This window comes from Alosa alosa, chromosome 16 (assembly GCF_017589495.1).
Source record: "Alosa alosa isolate M-15738 ecotype Scorff River chromosome 16, AALO_Geno_1.1, whole genome shotgun sequence".
NCBI classification, from domain to species: Eukaryota; Metazoa; Chordata; class Actinopteri; order Clupeiformes; family Clupeidae; genus Alosa; species Alosa alosa.
In genome coordinates this window covers 23477046-23501777 of record NC_063204.1, presented here as the reverse complement: position 1 = coordinate 23501777, position 24732 = coordinate 23477046, and the positions used below count along the sequence as shown (strand labels likewise).

Genomic DNA, 24732 nt, shown 5'->3' with positions numbered 1-24732 from the left:
GGGTGGATAGGGGTGGGGTATTAAGGTTCCTGCCAGCGCCCACTCCCCCATCCTCCCCTTACCCCCCAGAGGCAATTACATCTCCACAGAATCAGCAGGAGAGGAGGCTCCCAGGAGAAGTCTGTGGGCAACCTGCCAAACCAGAGCAGAGAGCAGCACAGTGCTGCCACAACACGCACAGCCCTGCCGTACCAATGGCACTTTAGACCAGCCTAATGTGGTTCTCAGCTACTTCTGGCCAGCATGGGAAAACAATACACAAATGATCACTCACCTATCTCTTAAGGATCTCACATTAACATTAACTATTCCCAGAGTGGTACAAGTGCTGTTAGCCATTTGAAGTCTGTAAAGGATGGGCTTTTTTTTTAGAACGGGAACCGTGATGAGTGAATCCTCACAATACACAGCAAGACAGGAATTATTGGGGGATTAGGAGGAGGGGGGTCAATTACTTAACTCTAAGAGCCACCTTTTTATGGCATCATTGCCTTCTAAGGTCTACCTGCCTAAGCAAGCTTTAGATGGCTGGAACTTCCAGAGAGGACCCTGAAGGATTCTGGGAATGCCTGGAGGTCTTCTGAAAGGAGATATGTTTCACTAATGTCATCTCTTTACCAGCCTCTCCTCGGGGACAGTTTGGCCTAACGTGATTACCGGTTTGGCTAACACAATCTTTAATGACCTTTGAACTGACAGTGACTCCAGGGCATATGAGATGGTCTGCTCTGAGTGTGATGGATCAATAAGGTGCTTGTCCTCTGGCGGAAAAAAACACATTAACACCAATTCAACACACACACACACCGGATGGGCAAACAGATTACAGCCACAAACTTCCACACAAACACACACGGATAAGCATAAACTTGCCCCCCTCCAAAAAAAACACATTCCCTCTGCGAAGGGAATCAATTGTGGCATCTGACCTCAAGCAAATTGTCAAACCCCGATAATGAAATCCATTTGCCACACCAATTACATACACACAACCCCCAAAACCACCCTGCCCCCACCCCCTTTTGTCAACCTCTGCTTTTCTCTACAAAGCAGTCACTGTGTCAGCGGCATGAGCCTGTATCAAACTATGTCAATGTCTCCACAGGCAACGCCTGCAAACAATCCATCCGTTGTGAAAAGTCCTTGTGCCATGAGTGCGAATGTGCTGAATACCACTCCATCTATGACGATCGCATCATGGACATGACTGCTGCATTTGACATGACATCACAAGATCAACATGATGAAATATTTAACAGGACAAGGGACACTGGAACACGATTCTGCACAAGATACTGTACGACCCTCGGCCCACTCAAGAGACACTGCAAAGCATGTGTGCCGTCAATAAACGTAAATGTATGTTGGTCGCACACGCGCACACACAGACAGACATACGTGTGCACTTTCATTTCACATGCTCAAAAAAAAAAAAAAAAAAAACAGGGAAGTCTGTGGGTTGTCATGGTAACACACATACCTCTTGCAGGTGTGGCAGGTAAGCAGGTCCTTAGGGGCTTCAGCAGCCAGGCTCCTCCCACAGAGGGGGCAGGGATGAGCTGGGTCCGGTTGCCGTTGGCAATCGTCACAGAGCGGCCCGGCGGATGACCACTGGCCGTTGGCTCGAGTGCCACACTGCGCACACACACGACAATTCTGAGAGAAAGAAAAAGAGAGAGAGAGAGAGAGAGAGACAGACAGACAGACAGACAGAAGGACAAATGTTAAATAAACATTCTGTCTGCACTATAGTTCAACTTGTCAACACCAATCTATCAATGCAATGTCACACAACCCATTCTGCAGTGATGCTAACTCGCCTTGGCATCCCAGGCATTACAATCTTTCAGGAAGGACTCTTTCAGTAGTATCCTGCCTGACTTGACCAATCAGAATATTGTTAAAGAAGACGTCACTGCTCTAAACGCTGTGGGTTCAAGCACATATATGGCCAATTATAGCAAATCACACCTCGGCTAGCTCACAAATATACGGTCACAATATCTACAACGCCACGCATGCAGTCCCTGGCAGATCTTCTAACTACACAAGCAGTGGCGAACACAGAGCTCCGCTGAGCTTGAAATGACAATCTGCCTGCTAAATTAAGCCCCTCGAGAGCAGGGCGTCATTTTCTCTCTCTCTTTCTCTCCTCTCTTTCTCTCCTCTCTTTCTCTCTCCTGGCTTAATGTGTAATGTGATGCAGATTGAATTATGCCGTAATTAGGGTTTTTGAGAGAATCCTCCGCGCCTCCTCTCTCATCGCTCTCCATCTGTTCCCAGCGCTGCCGGCAGGCCCCGGCCGTTTGATCAGAGATTTGAGAAATTTATTAGGGTGTGATTTAAGCTTTCAAAAGGCCACTTCAAGCTCATCAAGACCAGGGGAGGGTGGGGAGAGTGGGTGGTGGTGGCGGAGTATGTGGAGTGTGTGTGTGTGGAATAAGGAAAATAAAACAAGCCTTTGGGGGGGGGGGGGCAATCACATCATAGCAGAAAAAAATAATTTTCCTGTACACACACACACACACGCACGCGGCGACTCAAGTTAAAGCTTTGGCCGGAGTCCAGCGGTTTCTAATGTCCAGTGGCTTCAATTCTATCAGTGGCTGTCAGAAGGCAGGGGGAAGGGCAGGAGTGAGGCAGAGTGAGGAAAAAGAAATGGTGATGGTGAACGGCCAAATAGAGAGAGAAAGAAAGGAAAGAGGACAGAGCAGAGACTAGAGAGCAAGTAACGCAGCGGAGAGAAAGCAGCAACAACAAAAAGCAGATGCACTGAACTGTATGCATGTGTGAGCATACATGAGTATGAACATGTGTATGAATGTATGTACGCCTGCATGTGCACGTGCATGTGATTGTGTATGTGTGCGCGTGCGTGTGCATTTCAGAGAGAGGATGAGTTTGAGAATGTGAGCGTGTATGTGTGCATGACAATGAACATGTGAGTGTGTGCATGTGTATACGTGTGTGTGTGTGTGTGTGTGAGAGAGTGTGTGCATGTGTATACGTGTGTGTGAGTGTGTGCGTGCATGTGTGTGTGTGCATGTGTGAGTGTGTGTGTGTGTGTGTGTGTGTGTGTGTGTGTGAGTGTGTGCGTGCATGTGTGTGCGTGCATGTGTATACGTGTGTGTGTGTGTGTGTGTGTGTGTGTGTGTGTGTCTCTAACAGCCCTGAGATGTCCATTAGTGCTGCTGGACTGTCGTGTGTCGTCAGCCACCAGAGCAGCGCTAGTACTCAGGCTCTCAGGTGGGGATTCATTAGTGCCCATCAGCAGCCTGTGTTTCCCACCCGCCCACCTCCGAGCACCTGGACAGCCCTCTCCACTCACACACTCCTCTCTCATTCCATCTCTCCATGTCTGTCTGGGTCATCCCCATATCTGCCTTGTGTGCATCTCATATCTTACCTCTCTCTAAGAACAAGAGAGAAACTCTACTAGCATTTGATCTAATCCTAGAATCTCTATACGGTCATTGTGTCCATCTCTATTCAATCATTTCATTCCAACCATAACTCATTTCTTCCTCTGTCTGGACAGCTCTTCCCACCTACTCATCCTCCTCTCAGCTCACCATTTATCCTGCACTACTCCTGTTAGCACCTCCTCCCTGTCCATTATATGGCATCGCATGGCTCCGGGAAAACACAGACTGACTCTGTGAACAGGGAGCCAGTGTGTGTGTGTGTGTGCGTGCGTATGTGTGTGTGTGTGTGTGTGTGTGGCCCTGTGGCCTGTAAGGCAAATGCACACAGCAGCTTGTTCTCCACACACACAAGAGAGTCAGGACCCTGCAGGCTCTGAGTAACTCCAAAATGACATTGAGACAATGGAGCACCGTCCATGACATTGTAGCTAGCGGGCCAGCACAAAAGCGTGAGTGTGTGTTACTGTTGTTGTTAGTGTGTATGCGTGCATGTTTGAGGGGCATTGGCATGACCTCAGCAGCAATAGTCATTCACACTACACTGTTGACCGCAGGGACTCAAGACATCCTCTTGCATACAGGCACACTGTACACCATCAGCCAGCTGGCAAGGACATGCTCCTCATGGTGTGAACCATAGCGCAGCGGAAGCGTCAGCACCCAGCACCACGAACGGGCTCAGTGCCCGTAAGGACCTAAGTTCGATTCAAGCCTGCGGTCATTTCCTGAACCCACTACCCATCTCTCCCACTCAGCCTGTATTTGACTGGACAGTGAAGAGATAACAAGTCTATAAAAATATGACTTTTAAAAAGACCTGCCCCTAAAGGAGCACCCCGTGGTCCGTTTCCACCCATCTGCACATCACATTACACACCATCTTTCACCTAAAGCCAATCTGTTGTACTCACTGTTCTTCTCTGGGCTCAAGATAAGCAGAGGGGGGGATAGTTCTCTATCTACACTGGAGTGCAGGAGAGGCCCCTTGGTCAGCAGAACAGCAGGGTGCTCCAGGCTCCTGCCCCAGCAGCGGTGAGGGGAGTTGGGGTAGGGTGGTGTGGGGTGGTGTGGGGTGGGGTGGGGTAGGGTGGGGTGGGGTGGTGTGGGGTGGGGTGGGGTAGGGTGGTGTGGTGTGGGGGGGTGGGGGAGATTTGCAAGCAGATAGCGTTCGGCCCTCTGGGGATAGGAGACTTGAGCTGGGGCCTTTCCAGCTCAGCAGCCTACCTCCTAGCACAGTAATGCTTTCAGCACGGAGCCTACATTCCACTCAAGAACCTAAAGGCTCAGGCATGCTGCAGTGTGTGTGTGTGTGTGTGTGTGTGTGTGTGTGGCGCGCTTTAAAAAGAATCGCCAAAAAAAGGCAGCTCAGCTCCATCCAATTCTGCAGCCCTGAAATCTGCCCCCACCTCACAATTTTTTTTTTCCCTTTCGGCCCAGAAAGCTTCAACAAACGCCCCTAAGAGGTTGCTTGCGCGCACACACACACACACACACACACACACACACACACAAATACAAAAGGCACTAAAAGCAACAAAAGCTATTTTCAAACCCAATGCTAAAGACAGCCTTGAGATTCTACCGGGGAAACTAAAAAGGGTGTGTGTGTGTGTGTGTGTGTGTGTGTGTGTATGTGTGTGTGTGTGTGTGTGTGTGTGTGTGAGCAGCAGTGAAGCACTAGGGAGATTTGGGGGGGGGACAACCTCTTCATCTTCAGACAGCCCGTTTAGCACTCCTCTTGTGCCGTTAACTCCTCACACTCGGCCTTGGCCTCACTGCAGCCCCTTTAGCCCCCCCCCCCGCCCACCCTCCCGTTCTCTACCTGACACCTCCAGCCACCCGTGGGAATGGAGTCCATGACGGGCTGCAAGCAGTATGTGTGATAGCCTTTGTCGCACATGTCGCACACCAGCATCTTGTTGTCATCCCCTGGGTTCCTGTAATGGAGAGAGAGAGAAAGAGAGAGAGAAAGAGAGAGAGAGAGAGAAAGACTGGTTCAAATATCGTGCATAAAGAGTGTTGAGGCCCCTAGAGTGGATTATGAGAGTAGTTTGGTCTGATGTGTATATAACATCCATCTGAATCACACCTGGACTTCTAAAAGCTAGATAATGGATAGAATTGAAATGTGTAATGGATGATCGGTATCTAGTATCACATAACGACCATCCCCAGCCCAAACACACAAACCCAAACAAATGTGCAGCCACACCTAAACATGCAAAAACACACACACACAGCAACACAAACAAATAGAAACTTCAAGGATGCCAAGGTTTCTTATTTATCAAGCCAAACAAATTGTGCTATAAACCCCCTCCTCAGGCTGAAGCTTGGGGGAGGGGCAAGAGAGCTCTCTCTCTCTCCCTCTCTCTCTCTCGGCACAGAGCGGCACGGCTCGAACCTATTGGTGGAGATAAATCTGAGTGGCCACTGCACGGTGCGGTGTGGCGCGGTGATTTATGGGTGCTGGGAGAGCGGCGGGAAGGGAGTCGGGGAATAGCCACCCAATCCATCAGCATCCAGGGCGGATATTTACGTGGGGCCCGGTTGCTGCTGCCACCACCGCAGCTCCTCCACTCCGGCCCCCCAAAATGAGAACGTCACTGGATATTTACAGCTGGGCCGCCGGAGCCATTAGAGCTACTCTCTCCACTTGCCAAACCGGTCTCATTTGCTCGCTCACTGGCTGGGGAAAGTGCACACACACACACACACATACATATATATATATATATATATATATATATATATATATATATATATATACATATATATATATATATATATATATATATATATATATATATTATATATATATATATATATATATATAATATATATATATATATATATATTATATATATATATATAATATATATATATATATATATATATATATATATATATATATATATATATATATATATATATATATATATATATATATGCCTTAGCAGCAGCGCTGCCACCACCACCGCCCCCAGCACAGCACACCAGCCCCTCACTGCAGTCCATTTACAGCTAAGCTCTATAGCTAGGGTGGGGGATGTAAGGGTTAGAGAGAAGAAAGAAAAAAAAGAGTGGAGAGGAGGAAGAGATGGAATGAAAGAAAGAGAAAGAGTAAAAGAGAGAGAGAGCGGAAGAGAGAGAGAGAGAGAGAGAGAGAGAGCGAGCATGAGACGCGAGCACGATGGGAGTGGGGGGGTGGGAAGGAGGGGAGGCTTGAACGAAAATAGAATCAATTTAGAGAGCTGCTTCTTGCAGAGCCAGTGGAATTGAATGGCTGCGAATGGCAGCGTATGAAACAGTAAGGTTTTGCGACTACCTCTGGACATCTTCGCACTTGAAACTCTCCAGCGCTCGCTGACCACAATAAAATAAAAAAAAGTGCAGAATGACTTGTATGAGAAGAGAGGCAGACAGTGCCCTTGGGCCTTACACCTACACCTGACAGGCTTAGCGGGATCCCAAGCCAGTCGCCCTCAGATTAAACTGGCCGGTGCCCATCACAAACAAACACATTCACACACTTCAGTATAGACAGAATAAGCTCTCTCTCTCTCTATCTCTCGCACACACACAGCATGGTGCATCATCTGCATATTGCCATCACATTAGATGTACAAAAGATACTACAAGAGTGTGCAACATGACAAATAAGAATAATGTTCTCCCTTCACACATGCACCCAATGAACCTACGCAGTGGTCATCCTAATAACCCACATACCACGTAAGCAGCCAGCATCATCACACAAAAACGTATGCTGTCCATTCACGGAATAACCCTTGACCAAGGCTCTGCTGATGCAGAAAGGTCAGTGAACAGAAAAAGGTTACGTGCAGACTATGCCTCAGTCTGCATCACTGAACTGATCACGCAACGCAACCACACACACACACACACACACACAGCAAAGGGGGTCACATTACTGGTGACACAGGTGCTACTATGAACTAGGTCACAGGGACAGGATACAGGACCACTGCTGATGCTGACCATGGAAACATTAACTGTTGAGTGGGTCAACTACTGAGTGAAAGTGAACAAACACAAAATACTGTGATGCTCTAACATTCCTACAGTGTTGCAGCCTAGCTAGCTCTAAACAAAAGGGGTTCATTTTCCATAATAACAGAATTTGTACATAAAAACAAATATGATTGGTATTGGCTATTGTTTCTGATAAAAGATATAATGGACAATGTACATTTTCCCAATGTATTAATTATACTATATTGTTGGAAAAGTTGAAAATGAACAAAACATATGTGAATAAATAAACCAACACAACCTACTCAATCATATGCACACACACACACACACAAACACTTGCTGCTAAAGAGGGAGGCTGGCAGGAGAGAAATTGGATTGTGCTCAACAGAGAGTGTGGGTGCATACAGGGATGATCAAAACCCTGAGGGAGCCCTCTCCTCTCATCTCATTTTCACACACACCGCACTTACACACGCAAGCACACAAACCATCAAGCTCCAGTGGCTTCAATTCATTTGGTTGGGAAATACGCAGACATCATTTTTTCCCAGTACTGTTTTTCCATCTCTAATTCATTGCAAAGGGGAGCACAGGTAATGACATTCCACAGGTAATGAACCTTTTGTACACTTTCCAATACCAGGGTCATCAGCCTGCTGATGCTCCCCTCATACAGACACAGAGCATCCAACAAATACATACATAAGCATAGACATATAATAACAGGCCATAAAAAACAAATGAACCATACAGAATGATAGCCAAAGGGAGGCGGGCCTTCACCTGCAGGCCAGGCAGACCTTGCAATCAGGGCACTGCCAGCCGGCGCGCTTGAGGGGCGTAGCGGCCACCTCGAGGCAGGCCCGTGTAGTGCCATGCGTGCTGAAGAAGAGCTGGTCATGAAAGGGTGAGAGAGAGAGAGAGAGAGAGAGAGAGAGAGAGAGAGAGAGAGAGAGAGAGAGAGAGAGAGAGAGAGAGAGAGAGAGAGAGAGAGAAATAGATAAACAGAAATATAAACAGCTAACCCTAACCCAAACATGCAAGGTGCGCTGTATGTGAATTTGCAGTTGTGTGTGTGTGTGTGTGATATGACAGTCACTCACATCTGTGCAGGGCCTGTTCAAGGTGATCGGGACAGAGCAGCGTGTATCTCTTGCAGTCCTGGAAGGTGCCGGCAGCGGCAGCACAGGGGAAATGGTAGGAGCGGCAGCAGCCGCCCTCACAGCACTTAATGGATGCTCCAAGGCGCTTACAGTATGCACAGAACTGTGTGAGAGACAGGGGGAGAGAGAGAGAGAGAGAGAGAGAGAGAGAGAGAGAGATCAGTTGAGATTCAACACATTTTTTCATCAGAGCTGTTTATGTGAAGTGTTTGTGCATTCCTACATTTGTAACCTCATGAAGTGTGTGAGTGTGTGTGTGTGTGTGTGTGTGTGTGTGTGTGTGTGTGTGTGTTTTAATATCAGAGCAGGAGTGTGGCGGTGGTGTTCACTGATGTAAATAAGTGTTGTGCCGTGGTGGGCCTCACATTGCAACAAATCACATGGTTGGACTCCAAGCATTCTATTACCGTCATCACATCATAATTGGACCATGTCACCGCAATTACAGGGGACGTTCAATCGTGTCCCGGCTAACCGCAGATTTATGGGACAAAAGAGCAGGAAACCATCAAGCTCCATGGAAAGGTCCATTTAAGGACACGAAACATTAACCTTCATAGTCTGGTATCCATATATTGTTATTTGACACTGAACACAATGGGTTTGGGGTGACGACAGACGTTTAGCTTTCAGTTATGAGTGTTGATAGATTAATATCTGTTCTTTTCAACATCCACAGAGTAACCCACATGTATCAGACATGGGATAACTGCAGATATGGCCAGACAATACCAGTCTGCCTGTGTAGATGTACAAAGAAGCACGCACGCACACAAGCGCGCACACGCACACAAAAGGGTTGCTTCTGAATAATGTACAACTTTGGGGGGTCCCAGAATGCAAAATGGCCTTGAACAAAAATTGCCTTATATCAGCTGAACAACTGCATTCTCTATTCCCCCACTCAACCTCTCCCTCCCTCCATTCTCCTCTTTCTTCCATCTCTCTCTCTCTCTGTTCCACCAGCAACGTGCTGATTTGGCCAGAGGCCTGAAGTGCAGCAATCTGCAAATACCTTTTAACACAGAGCGCTGAGCAATTACCACCCACACATCAACTCCGCAGAGAAAACGGCAGAATCTAGTAGACTCTTTCTCTCAATCTTCCTCTCTCTCCATCTCTTTCTCTTCAGTCTCAGTCTCTCGTTCTCTCTCTATTTGTCTCTGTCTCTCAATGAAGGCTGTGAGGGTTGAGGACAGTGCAAACATGTCTTGCAGGGGTGTGTGTGTGTGTGGGGGGGGGTAATGGAGGCTTTATCCAACTGCGTTACCTGAAGTCATCTCAGCCGGCACTCAGGCAGAAACTCTAATGAAACTTCCCAGCCTGCTAATAGTATTAGCGTCCGTCCAGCACAGTGAAACGTAGGCTAACACGTAAAATTAACACTTAATCTTTTCATGTCGGCTATTGGTGGGAGAAGGGGTTGGGGGTCATTTAAGTCATTCCTATCCATATCCAAATGGAGAGAGGGATGGTAGAGAGAAAGAAAGATGGAGAGACGTGAAAAGGGCAAAATGCCAGCTGTCCAAATGGAGCGGAGCTGGGAGGAAGGATGCTAGAGAGGACTGGCACCGTGCCAGCGTGTTGGAGACACTTCCTCAGGAGGGGGGAGGGGAGGGACACACACTCTGGAAAGCTGCTTGGGTGTTTTTCACGCTCCTCAGGAGCGGGCCTACAGCTAAGCCATGCGGAGAGGAGAGGAGAGGAGAGGAGAGGAAAGAGGAGAGGAGAGGAATTTTACAAGCAAGGAGAAATGAGGAAGCCAAAAGGCAGAAGCAGAGAACAGATTACAGAAGAGAAAAAAGAAAGAAGAGAAGAGAAGAATGAAAACAATGAGAGCTGAGGAGACAAGAGAAGAGGAGAGAAGGAGAGAGAAGAGGAGAAGAGAAGGAGAGAGAAGAGAAGGAGAGAAGAGAAGGAGAGAGAAGAGAAGAGAAGGAGAGAGAAGAGAAGGAGAGAGAAGAGGAGAGAAGGAGAGAAGAGAAGGAGAAGAGAAGGAGAGAGAAGAGAAGGAGAAGAGAAGCAGAGAGAACAGAAAGAGGAGAACGATGCAAAGAGAGTACATGTAAGGACAGAGAAGAGGACAGAAGAGCAGGAAAAGACACACTCACACAGGACAAGGCAGTCTGGGAATTATGTATTTTACAAGGCAGCACACAGCCCAGCACTCAGAACTTGTGCTTTACTCACACTGCACACATGAGCCTCCACTGCCAACCAGCAATTCTACTGATTCAAATACCAGATTGTCTTACACAGTTCTACCTACCTACTTACCCGACATCATCTAGTACAGAAAATGCACAGATACAATTTTTGTCAAAGGCTTTATAGCTAACAGGACACAAGATGAAGATGATTGTTTTTTGTTTTTTTTTTATGTCCAGTATCAGATTCATGAAACTATTGCAAAAGCAAGAGTATTCCCTTTCTTACTCCAAATGTGATGTGCCAATATACGTATATAAATATCTTGTATCGTTTTGCTTTTCCTTCTGTAGGCTACCACATTCATACACACGCGCTCAGATCAGTGAGCTCACTAAGAGCACACATACACACCCGGAGCAGTGGGCAGCCCATTATTTTCCTACCAGTCAGGGATCGAACTGGCCACCATTCAGTCACAAGTTGGATTCCCTAACAGATTCCCTCATTTTTGTTTCTCTGCCACTACAAGGGTATAATTAACAACAAAAAAAAGAAGTTGCTGTTTTAGACATCAGTATCGGCCCAGAATCTCATAATCACACATCTCTAATATGAAAACGTGAGAGAATCGTAATCTCAATCCTAAGTAAGAAAATCATGTTCTTATTTTAACCAGAGTAGTGCAAGCCTAGTGTGTGTGTGTGGTGTGTCGGTGTGTGTGTGTGTGACGCGTGTGTGTCTGTCATGTGTGTCATGTGTGGAGTGTGGACTCCTGAGCATCGTGACCTTTTCCCGCTTCACAGCCCAGCGAGCTCCACCGCCAACATCGACCTTTATAGCACACTCATCCATCTCTCCCTTTCTCTCTCAAATACACACACACACACACGCACGACGCACGCACGCACGCACACACTGTACACAAACCAGTGGAGCTATGGTATCAGACACAGACACAGCCTGCCCATCGTCTCACTGAAGCATACACCTCAAACCACTATTGCACTCCCATGAATTTCCCTTCCATCACAATTCTCCTACCATTCTCTCTCCCTCAGAAAGAAAGAAAGAAAGAAAGAAAGAAAGAAAGAAAGAAAGAGAGTTCCTTAATTACTCAGGGCATAACACTCTAACTCACCACACACACTTGTCTTCTCACAGTGCTATAACTAGAGCCTCTTCTGTCTGCTGGATCTCTGTCATAACCAAGAACTGCCCCTCTATCTCTCAATCGCTCTCTCCCTCTCACGAATACTCTCTCTCTCGGTCACTCTCACCGGTCATTATTCTTTTCAGTCGCCATCTCACACACATTGTCATCATTATTCTTTCAGTCGTGCCATCTCACACACATTGCTCATCTACCTCTTCTCCTTCCGTCCTAATCTCACCCTGACTCTTCTCACTGCATTACACATCCCTCCTCAACTAACCACTCATGCCTCTCTCCCCCTAATCTCACCCTGACTCTTCTCACTGCATTACACATCCCTCCTCAACTAACCCCTCATGCCTCTCCCCCCTCTCTTCCTAACCATCTTCCTCTACTCCTGTGTCTGTGTATCTCTCTCTCTCTCTGTGTGAATCTCTGCTCCTTGCTCGTCCTCGCCATGCCTTGCTCGCTCTCACACCCTCTCTCTCGCTCTCCCACACCCTCTCTCTCTCTCTCTCCCCTTCTCTCACTCTCATTGTATGACACCGTCTGTCAGCCCTAGGGCTATATGGAGAGTAATGGCAAGTGTTCGCACATTACATGTGCGCATGCAAGGCCCAACATTCCTACATAAAAACCCACATGCACACATACAAACGCACACACACTCATAACACTGTAAGCTCATGCAGAGAGGACATCAGTCCAAGTCTTGTTTACTTGTCTGTTCCAGCTCATGCACTCACTTATAGTCTAGACCTCAGCTGATCATCTATCTCTCTTACTGTCACTTTTTCCACAATTATAAACCACTGTATGATACTGTGTGTGTGTGTGTGGTCTGTTGTCATGGGCCTGAGCATGTGGCAGTCCCCAATCCATCAGTGCAGTCATATTCCCACCACAACCAGAGTTTGGGGTCAACCGGCTCTTGGGCAGTACATGTCTGCCAAAATTTAGAGGAACCCCTTCAGCTTGGGGAAGAGCCTAGGAATATGTGTGTGGTGCCTGGTAACAACATCCAACACACCATCATCATCATCATCATCATCGTCGTCATCATCACCACCATCATACTGCTATTCCACCTCAGCCATCAGCACTTCCCACCCCATGGCTATCGTTTAACGCTGAAACACGTTGACCCAAAATTAAAACAGCATTTGCTGTTCAAAAACAGTGGCTTAATCCATTTCCTTCCCTTCTCCCCTTTAGTTCGGCACAGCGATTGTGCCCTTGAGGCAGGAAGGCAGCTGAAAGAAAGAAGAAAAAAAGTGCAAAGTAAAAAACAATTAATTACCCATAATGGGCCTCTCCCTGCCAAACACCCCCACCCCTCATCAGCACTCACCCCCCCCCTACCCCACCCCTCCTCCGCTGTGCCCCAGAATCTGCCACATCACATTGCGTTAATTAGTGGAGTCGCAGCGGAGAGGAATTGCCATGGCAGCTACAGACCACTCAACTCCTAATTAGAAAATATTTTTAAAGAGCAGGGGACCTGCGTAACCTCTACGCTCCCTCCCTGTGCCGCTAATAACCAAATTTATGATCACCACACAAACGCTTCATAATCAAGACTGCCGACTGCCGGGGCTGCTGCTGGCATGCCCTGGTTTTTCTTTTCCCAGTAAAAAATAAATAAATAAAAACAATTACTATTAGTATGCACTATAACCTTCATTAGCGCAATGTTACTTATTATTATCAATAGTGCCTAATAATTTTTACGGGCAAATGCATAATTCCATAGCTTTTCATGAGCTTGAGCTTGGGGAAACGCCTTCTAGTCTGACATGACATTTCCAGAGAATCAGTTCGCGCTAATCATATTTCTCTGTGTTCGTTAATTAATTGAAAGTCAATCACTGAATTTAATTTCTTTCAGCCTAATTATCCTCCTTTATTGAAATTAGTACCAACTAGCAAATTATGTACTTTGTAGTTTCACCTTAAAATAACATCATATCAATTTGAAGTCTCTGAAACTGGTAAATCTATGATTCAGAATAATAATCCAGAAGGGTCATTTTCATCATGCAAATTTTATCTGCAAACCCGATTTGATGGGTTGGTCAGATTTGCTGATTGAGTTTGACTCCAATTGACTAAGTGACAGTCATCATTTCCCCTCAAGGAAGTTGACTTATTCATTTCGCTGACACTTTTATCCAAAACAACTTACATTAGGTCAATTATTACAAGAGTCAGTCTCCCAAGAGCAACTCATGCTTAAGTGCTTTGCTCAGGAGCACAACAGTGGCAGTCAGGAATCAAACCCACAAATTTGGTGGCTGCTGTATGCTAGCCTAGCTCCTTAGCCACTACACTACTACCGCGTACCACCCAGAGTGACAATTGTTTGATATCATTTACATGTTCAAACCTTGGTGATTTTCAGGATTTTCAAAAAACTGCATTTAACACCATGAGAGACAATAACTAAGACATGGTTGTGAAACTTGATTCTTGTGCTTGTAGAGTTAAACATCTTTCATTTCAATCATTCATCTTCTAACAAATGTGCCACTATACTCACTACAGTTGCTGGGCAACGAGATAGCCAGCAAACCCATGTGCAGCAAGTTCAGTCCTAACTATAAGATTGAACTGGGGGCAGCCGTGGCCTACTGGTTAGCACTTCGGACCTGTAACCGGAGGGTTGCCGGTTCGAACCCCGATCAGTAGGCACGGCTGAATTGCCCTTGAGCAAGGCACCTAACCCCTCACTGCTCCCCGAGCGCCGCTGTTGATGCAGGCAGCTCACTGCGCCGGGATGGCAAATCCCCATAACAAGACCAGCATTAGCATAGCACCACTCAGCTAATCAAAATGGCCAAAGCAAACTATGGCATCTTGCAATGCTAACATGGAGTTTAATTTGTTATGGTCTCGAGTAAAGGTCTGTTCTTCACCACCTTCTCAAGGCATCCAAGTAGCTACTAAAGACTTCAAGCAAAGAGTAACCTGTATGAGGGTCTCAATCCATTTCAAAATGACTTTTCTGACAGTCTACACATAGCTGAATGTAGTGGTATAACTTAAAACGCATGGCTTGTTGGAATGGTGGATGGTTGGGGAGCTCTAAGTGAGGCTGACTCGCTCCACTTATAAACAACTGCTGATCACCAGGGCATGAAACTGAATGGCCTTTGCAACTGCATTGAGCATATTCAAACCACTTTAAGTCCACTTCAAAACAGGGCCAGACAGAAAAAACAAGGACAAAGGCAAAAAACCAAAAGAAATGCCAGTCAGATGATTGGCCCACAGCATGGCCTAACGCATGGTGTTAAACCCGAGCCCAAGACAAAAAAAAAAAAAAAAACAGAAAACAATGAATGTGTCATTTCAGCTTTTGATTGGTTAGTGAACACGCTCTTGACAATAAACAAAAACAAACAAATGAAGGAATGGAGGACAAAAGGAGGCATGTGATTGGTTCTCACCTCTGTGCTCCCTGAGTCTATTGCTTTGTCCACGTACAGCAGCACCTGACCTTCCGTGCGACACACACCATCCGACCAGGCTGCACAGCGCAGGTGGGCACAACACTGGCCTGAGGAACACACACACACAAACAATAAACATCAATCTTGTAAATCATTCACTTCTAAGACATCCTGTGTGCTATAAACGTTGCACAACAGAAGAACAATGAGCAATCCATTATTTATGGTATAAAATGCACAATGGGAGAAAGACATGAATACAAGCTGACCTCCTCTGACCTCTAACAAGCCCATCCTCTGACAGTGGACCTGATGTAAAAGGGCACGGATGCTCCACTCCACCCTTTAGAGCCCACCTGTCCCTGCTATAATTTCACACCTTTAATATGTGTGGTGGAACACAAACCCGCTGCATCGGTAACTTTAACACGGAGAGCATTAACGTGTCAAATCAGCACCATAGTGCCACCAGCACAAACGTCCGGAAACATCCAGGTCATACCTCCTTCACCCATGCTAAATTAGCAAAGCTAATTAGCCAACACTTAACATCAGTGTGAACTTAACACAGCAGGTAATAGCTAGAGGTAGGCTAGACAGCCATGTCAGCTGTGCTACAGGTACCGGATCATTAAAATTATCTAGCATTATGGAGTCTTTAATTCAGATTGGCCACTATAATATCAGTTTTCCATCAACATTATTCATACACGTTGTCTGAATCCCTATTGAACTTTGCCAATGAAAAATCAATATTCCATTTCTGATGCGCTTGTCAACAATAGTAAACACCATACTGCAGACATGCAAGGCATGCAAAGCACCCAAGGTATTAAGAAATGGCATGGTTCCTGTATTTCTTAAAATGTATGCCACTGAGATTTAATGCCTTATTAGCCTTTTCCTTCATGTTCTGAGTGTAACTTCTACAGTTCACACAGTTCGCACGGAAGCACTGCATCTGTCAATGGAATCATTTGCCTTCAAGAGCTAAAGAGGAACATCATTAATAAAGATTGTAGATCTGAGGGCATGCCACTCACCAGTGGGGTCGAAGAGTGACTGGACGTTGATGTCATCAGGGAGACCGATCTGTCCTAGCTCGTCCCAGGGCCGCCGCGTCGGCTCCTCTCCAAATGGGTCAGAGCTGCCTGGTGCCGAGGACGAGTGCAGGCCACTGTCTGGCGAGCTGATCCTGGAGAGGTCAAAGGTGAGGGGTTAAAGGCGAGCTACGGGGGACCTTTGTCAGGTTTGGCATGGTATGCGGAAACCCACCAGCAACATTTCACGGCATTTGAACAAAGCACCCTTGGGACAAAAAAAAAAAAAAAACAACTCCAGGCTGATAATGTAATATAATTATTCAAACAGGCTGTTAAACCATCAGAGGACATTTATGATCCTATTTCTAAACATTTCAGAATTACTAAGCCGTATCTCTGGCATAGATTTGTGCATCGGTTATTCCTAATTTAGATCAATTTAGACTATAAATGTGAACGCACCCAGCAAATAAAAGTCCATTAAAACCTTCTTCTGAGCAAACAGGACTGTTGTATAATGGCAAGACTGGGGAGAGCGGGCTCTTTTAGAGATGTAGCAGTTAAAGGAGTCAGAGGGTGAGGGGTGTTATCAAAGCTTGGCTAACAGCACAAGGACTGGCTGTTCAACAACGCCCCACACAGAGTGCTTCAGATACAGAGGAAATAGGAAGAAGGGGGATAGACAGTGAAAGAGAGAGAGAGAAAGAGAGAGGAAGAGAGAGAGAGAGGGGGGGCACTCATGGAATGCCTGGCTGCCTTGGATGAGCCTCCTAAACGAGTCTGGAGATCTCTGAGGCTCATGGAAGCGGAAAACAGGAATTAACATTTTAAAAGCTAGTCTCGGTTTTACAGAGGGCCAGGCAGCCCTTGGGCAGCAGTGGGGAAGGAGCAAGTACAGGAGGAGGAGAGCAGAGGAGGAAGGGGGTGTGAATTCAGAGGGAATAACAGTAGCCCTCTTCTCTCGCTCCTCCTCTGCCACATCTGCATACATCTAAATAAAGTGTCTCTCGCCGTACTTCCTCTCCATTAAAGCCCATAGCAGAAACACACACACACACACGCACGCACGCACGCACGCACGCACGCACGCACGCAAACCTCTCTCAATGTAGCTTGCATGGAAGCAGTGAAGAATAGCTTTCATTCGCCCTTGCCAAAACATAATGGGCAATCTCCTCTCTTCAGCTATATATCACAGTCCAGCCTCTCTCTTGCCATTTGGTTGCCCTGACGTGAGACGACTTGGCAGAGTTTAATTACAGGTGTAAATAACCTGCTGCAGGCGGTACAAATAAAGCTTGTCAGTAATGGACCATCACTACTCTAACAGCTTTCATCCATCATGCTAAAATCATATCAAACTTCATCAACGGACCAACTATGCTACACACATGGTTAGATGCTACTCATGCATCAATGCCATTAAATGACATGGCAAAAACATGCCATTAATCTATGACTTTCACACCAAGAACGATAATGATAACCATAACGATAAAAGCGTTCACACTGAACAACGATAAACCAAGTCTCTCCTTGTCTTAATGAATGTGACGGTTAAAATTTGATGGGTTCTGATTGGCTATTAGCTTTTAATCGTTCCAAAAATCGCTCTGAAGGCGATCCCCCAACGATATCGTTCTTCATGTCGTTATCGTTATAGTTTATGTGTGAATGTAGTCATTCATAATAGCGAGAACGATGTTTGTTTATACTTATGGTTATCGTTCTTAGTGATGGACCTTAACACCTACATACTGTAGGTTTTGCTGTAAACATACAGCCTTTACAGAAATCATCTATAGCACAAGCATAATCTCCCTGACAGTAGTATGGACATTGATATGCACTGTAAAGAAAACTGCAACTGCACTTTTAAGTCAAACACTGATGGAGACACTACATCCATGCTATACTGTTAAATAATTCCTTTACATCATTTCATTAAAAACCTGAGTAATTTGAACCTAGACTATGACTGACATCTTGACAACAAACCAAGCTTGAGGTCTCGATCAACATTTCAAGTAGATCTGAGGTTAGGCTCAACCAATAAGGCCAATCAATTTCCCAATTACTAATCAATCTGTGTGTCCTGCCTCAATGCGGTGCAATCTGATAGCAATCTTGAGTGGGTCTCGATAATAAGCTCCATCATGGGATTAGATGCCTCTCATTAACTGGAGCAGTGTTTCATTAAGTGTGTGATTACACAGAGACTGGTCAAGCTACCTTCAATTAGCACTCATCAGCTTAATGCGCCTCAACCACGGTACCACACCATCGCCATAGTACCACAATGCTGAGACGTGTGGGTGCAATCAGTCCTAGCAAACTAAAACAAAATGACGTGAGAATTATGGCAAATGTTTCATTAATTCAGTTCTCGATCTTTAAAGTATTATGGAGTTTTGATCTACAACTAATGGGCTGCCAACTTAAAAAGTATGTAAACACCTTACAATCACCATCAAAACCCCAGTTGGCATTTCTAAAATCTTTGCTAATTGGTGCCTTTTGGCAATATTGTTGGTGATGCTGTGCTATAAAGGCTTTTCTTTCATTTTCAGGGGGAGATGTGACCCAAACCACATAACTCAGGGCTTAAAGAAAGGATAGTAATTACACATTTTCAAAAGCTGTGAAATATAATGATCCATTTTTTTAAAATTTTAAACAACCTGGGCCACGCTTGAATTCCAGCCCACTAGCTGCTGAACTACTCAGTGCATAGCCTGGACAGCTATTGGGAACAACTATCCTTCACGAGACCATATTCCATGAGAATTCATTTGAAAGCAAAAATTGTTGCTTATAAAAAATACACCTGAAAAAAGTGTCAACTTGTTGCATGATGTTGCTTTAAGTTCTTACACACCAAAGTCATCCACCAGACCTCCTTAACATCTTCCACCTTAACAACTCTTCAATGGCTCACTCCAAATTCTCTCCCTCTCTCCCCCTCTGCTCTCCCTCTCTCTCATTTGTTATTGTTTTCATTCCACCCCTCCCCCCCCATCCATCCATCACTGGCATGGCTCCGTCCCTTACTTCAACCAATCGCGGGGCTCGAGCGCAACAATGATCTGCTGATTGGCCTGCTGCCAGGAACGGCACAGGGTGCAGCATTACGTCAGCGCTCCTCAGGGGAGCCGTGTGATTGGTTTGCGCAGAGGCAGGCAAATTAGGCAGGCGGCCAATGGGCCCTAGGGTGCCGTTCGACAGGAACCTTTGTCAACAATGGATAACGTGGAAGGCCAGGGTGAAAAACAGTCCAGAGAGAAGGAGAGAGAGAAGGAGAGAGAGTTGAGGACGGACAGAATAGCTGTGGTAAGGCCTGCCAGTGAAATTCTCCCACATGGAGTTTGTCCCCCTCTCTCTCTCTCTCAGTGACTAATCATCAGGGCCATTTTGGCACCAAATTAATTGACCCAAATTGAATTCTAGAGCTGTGTTCATTAGCATACGTTGGCTTTTTTGGGTCAGAGAGCTCTAGATCTCCTGGTTTTTGCCTTCACAATGCACAATGGAGAACACTAATTTTACTTGATCACTAGCTCAAGCCACTGGTAATCACAGTGTCACACACACAAATGGACAGAGTGCATGGGCAAGCAAGCAACTAATGTTGGTGGTGCCAGGTAGAGGTGTTAGGGAATTTCACCTTGTTATTATTAAATGGGGATATTGCCACCCTGAATGGAAAACTAACAAAACAAATGCTCAATAAAAGTTTATGCAAAATTCCTTTCCCCCAACCTCTGGCATTGTTAAAAAAAAGAGCCAGCAGGGGTTCTAAACACACACTTGCTCACACACACAAGCAGCGTTTGATCACAGTGAGTAATCACCTCACTGTTCTAATTGGGCCTTCAGCAGTGTGGCATTCACCATTGTTTCCTCCTGTGTGGGGGGCCATCAGGGTCACTGCTCTCTAAATGACAAGGGGGCGGAGGGGTGGGGGCTGGGGGCATGACCCACACTCTCACTCTCCCACATTCACCCACACACACACACAGGAGAGGGACGACTGCTGATGGTAGGCTGGTTGGTTAAGACAGGTCATTGGCTTATGAGATGAGACACAGCCTATTGCACGTACTTGTTATACTAGGCCTCTCTGTCTTTTTCTTATCCTCACAAGGGAAACATACCAGTCAACCCTTTCAACATATAAATCCACACACCAAAACTGGCCTTTCACAGATTTACTGACTAGACTAGACTAGACTAGACTAGACTAGACTAGCATATACACACCACGGTACATTTAAATCATCTCTATTTTTATAGTACATTTTTGAACCGAACAGTAGGCTCCCTACAGTTCGCTAAGCAGACATGAACCGTACATGTCATTTTCTATTATTTCCAAACTATATAAAATAATAAGTATAATTTATTGTTTTAATACCGAACCCGTAACGTTACCCTGGCCCAAAAACCATGAGATCAAACCGTGGGCATATTGTATCATTGCATCCTTAACACACTAACTGGGGCTGTACTCCCAAGTCTTTCTTGTGCACGGTCGTACATTTCAGCATGTATTTTCCCTACATGCTGTGATATCAGCACCTCTAACTATGGTAGAAATAGGACTGTTGCCAACAATATGATGTTTGCCACTTGCATTTCTACAGTCCTCGCATATCAATGGCAGAATATGTGTAAAGGTATCAACGTTAGAAACTCAGACATTTTACGTTTGCTCTACTCGATTGTACCATTACGTGCATTACTCTTCTATTGACTTGCATTGTTTTCAATACAGAGCAGGTACACAGTGGTATTGCAAGAGAGATGGTCATGGCTGGCTGGGTCGCATCCTAGCTTTAGTAGATATCACAACATGGTGCATAGGTATTTTGGATATTGTCAAAACAGTTATTTCATCACATTATGTTGCTATTTCAATGTAATTTTAGCATGTTTTAAGAAACAAACTACCGGTATACATACTGTAGCCATAAAATAGAATTAATATGTGGGTAGGAAAAACACATAGGTACATGTTTTCATTGAGTGGAATGCATCCTTTAATATTTAACTATATCCATCCCTGTAGATGTGGACCAAAACCATTGCCTGCAAACGTCACATCAACGTTCCCCCACCCCACTCCACCCCAACAGACACACACACTTACTTCTTAAGACCACTCTCGCGCTGGCCAGGGCTCTGGCTGTGGTCGTTGTCATCAGAATCATTGTCGTCGTCATGGTAGTCATCGTCCTTCTCGGAGCTGCCGTGCCGGTTGCGGATGTGCAGCGGCACGTACCCCGGCGTTGGGCCGAACAGCTTCAGATCGCCCTGGCCCAGCACACTCCTCTCCCCACAGTAGCAGAAGGCACACAACCTCTCACTGCCAGAGAGAGAGAGGGGGTGGAGAGAAAGAGAGATCAATTTATAATTGTTACAATTATACTTTATACATTCCAGACCAGTCTGATATACACTAACACAATAGCAGAACACACATGGCCACACAACTTCTCACTGCTACACAGAGAGGAAAAGAGAGAAGAGAAGGAAGCGAGAGAGAAATTCAGTTTTTTTACCATTTATAAAGTGGAATCTCACTTTGACAAGAACAAATTGAAAGTGCTTAACCTTGGTGGTCAACCATGGCAGTGAAGACAAGATTGTCAAATGTCAAATGAAAATGAAAATAAAATGCTGGCTGAAAACCGCCAAACTAAACTAACCAAAAATATAACATCCTCAGGGCATATCACCAGTCCAGTACACCAGCGCACACACACACACACACACAATTTTCCCATCACATCCAAACAAAAACATTGGGAAAAGCAGTGAAAAAGGTAAAAAAGTACACCAGACAGTGAGAGGGCAGAGAAGGAGAATACGAAACGGAATACAGGCAATAGAAAGAAACAGTCAAAAGGCATTGAATCACCTTATTGATGGCACACTGTAAGTGACCAGAGTTCAATTAAGCTCCCTCAAATCATGATACACCAATCAAGTGTTCGCCTCTTAAACCTCATTTCAGACAGGAAGATACTTGCAGTGACGTAACAATGAAGGTGGAACGGAGAGATGAAATTCCGTAATTTGGAATGACTTCAGGCAAAATGACAGATGGGGATGACGACAGGAGGAGGAGGAGAGTTAAACTAGTATTAAGCTTGAGGTGACACAATTTAGATGACTACCAATGGGACTAAAGGATTCTATCGGTAGATGATGCCACGATGGAGTTCCACAAACGTTGCACACATGGAAACAACGTCCACGATCATAGTATAGCCGTTAGAACAAATTAACTGTAACGTCAAACAAAAAATTAAAACACAGGTGAATCATTTCCAATTCACTGTAGAGCATGGGCGTAAATTTAGGGTGGGACGCTAAGGACTAGTCCTAATCAAAATTTTAAGATGACAAAATTGTCCCCACCAATATTTTAGCGAACTTATTTGTACTGCTGATCATTCCGACAGCCAGCACGACAATACAAGAAACGTCAGGGTTATCTGACACGCAGGCTACACGCATGGAGAATGCCAATGCACAGGCTACTTTGCAGGGCAGTCAAGTTAACAGGTGTCAACGACAACTGTAAGTTACCAGGGCTGTCTGCCAACACATACCCCATAAAAGGCCAAAGTACAACATTTTGATATTGAATTTGACTGACAGAGCTTTCAATTCGGCAGCCGTGGCCTACTGGTTAGCGCTTCGGACTTGTAACCGGAGGGTTGCCGATTCGAACCCCTACCCCTCATTGCTACCCAAGCGCTGCTGTTGTTGCGGGCAGCTCACTGCGCCGGGATTAGTGTGTGCTTCACCTCACTGTGTGCTGAGTGTTTCACTAATTCACGGATTGGGATAAATGCAGAGATTAAAATATACTTACAATTAACCACATTATAATCAATAGGCCAAAATCATAATTGTGTATCTGTGCCAAATTTCGTAATTCAAGTCCAGCGTAGAACTGAATAAGAAAATCATAAGGCTGTATATCTTGAACTTCCAGTATGTGAGAAACTTGACTTGCCTTAATATCTCCAAAGTATGCAGCTAATAAGGAAATATAATTGTTATTTAATTAAACAAGGTGAACTTCTCCCCACTGTGCAATGCAGAAAAGGATGCTACAAGGAGGGGAATTCAAACACACTCAACACCTTACCATCTATTGATGTCATTGTGGTTCATTGAGATATCTGACATTTTTTCTGTTAATTGGCTTGGATACCAAAGGACATTGTTGCCTTTGTCGGTGTCCTTATGTGAACTTGCATAGGTAACCTTGCTCATCTTTACTTGCGTACAACCTCACATCAGTGCTTCAGGGCAGCCGTGGCCTACTGGTTCGCTTCGGACTTGTGACCGGAGGGTTGCCAGTTCAAACCCCGATCAGTAGGCACGGCTGAAGTGCCCTTGAGCAAGGCACCTAACCCCTCACTGCTCCCTGGCGAGCTGTTGTTGCAGGCAGCTCACTGCGCGGATTAGTGGGTACTTCACTGTGTGTTCACTGTGTGCTGAGTGTGTTTCACTAATTCACAGATTGGGATAAATGCAGAGACCAAATTTCCCTCACGGGATCAAGAGAGTATTTTATACTTATACTTCAGACCAGAGCTGATGCTTCAGCAAAGGCCGTCACTGAAAAGCTGTGAATGTCGTTGAACACAGCTGTTCTCACATTAGCTGATTGCGATAAACATTAACCATTGTTGCCTAATTACCAATTATTTTTAATTGTTAGTGTTTTTCACATTGTATTTTGCAGTATTTTTAAAATACAAAAATACACACCAATAAAAGTATTTTGATACAAAATACAGAGCCATTTCCTTCAACCCAATAAAATAAAAATTACAAAATACTATTTTGTATTTGAAATACATATTACATGTTTCAGAAATCTTGACATGTCTAAGTTTTGGGTTGCAATATACAGGTAGTGGGCTCTCTGTTAATTTTAATGAGTAGGTCTAAGCCTAAAGTTACAGCATTTCTATCACAATTGACCAGACTTTGACCTTTGGTCTGCTTTTAACAAAATTCTGGCTATGATTGTTCCTTGTATTGAATCATGAGCCATCACTGTGCCTATTGCATTCTACTGTTGTTAGCCTTAAGCCTAGCTCAGTCATTATGTTATACCACATCACCCTCCATTAGAAGTGCAATGAGCTGCATTTAGCATAATAAACTGCATTTAGAATTCCAAATTCATATTTCTAGATATTTTGGTGAAAGTAACTCAAAAGTAATACAATAGTAGTGTAATGCCTTACAATTCAGATACATATTATAATGTAACAAATTATTTTGAAATGACAGTAATGAGTAATACATAATAATGAT

The 24732-nt window shown here is 45.1% G+C and overlaps 1 protein-coding gene across 1 annotated transcript in view; it reads right to left on the bottom strand.

Annotated features, from left to right (window-relative positions):
- Positions 1–24732, bottom strand: part of kmt2ca (lysine (K)-specific methyltransferase 2Ca) — a gene marked incomplete in the record, with an annotated part of 129497 nt that overhangs the window by 70885 nt on the left and 33880 nt on the right. Inside the window, 7 exon segments of the mRNA XM_048265884.1 lie at positions 1481–1656; positions 5248–5362; positions 8208–8342; positions 8524–8690; positions 15341–15450; positions 16387–16538; positions 21536–21751. Coding sequence (XP_048121841.1) covers positions 1481–1656; positions 5248–5362; positions 8208–8342; positions 8524–8690; positions 15341–15450; positions 16387–16538; positions 21536–21751 — 1071 coding nt within the window.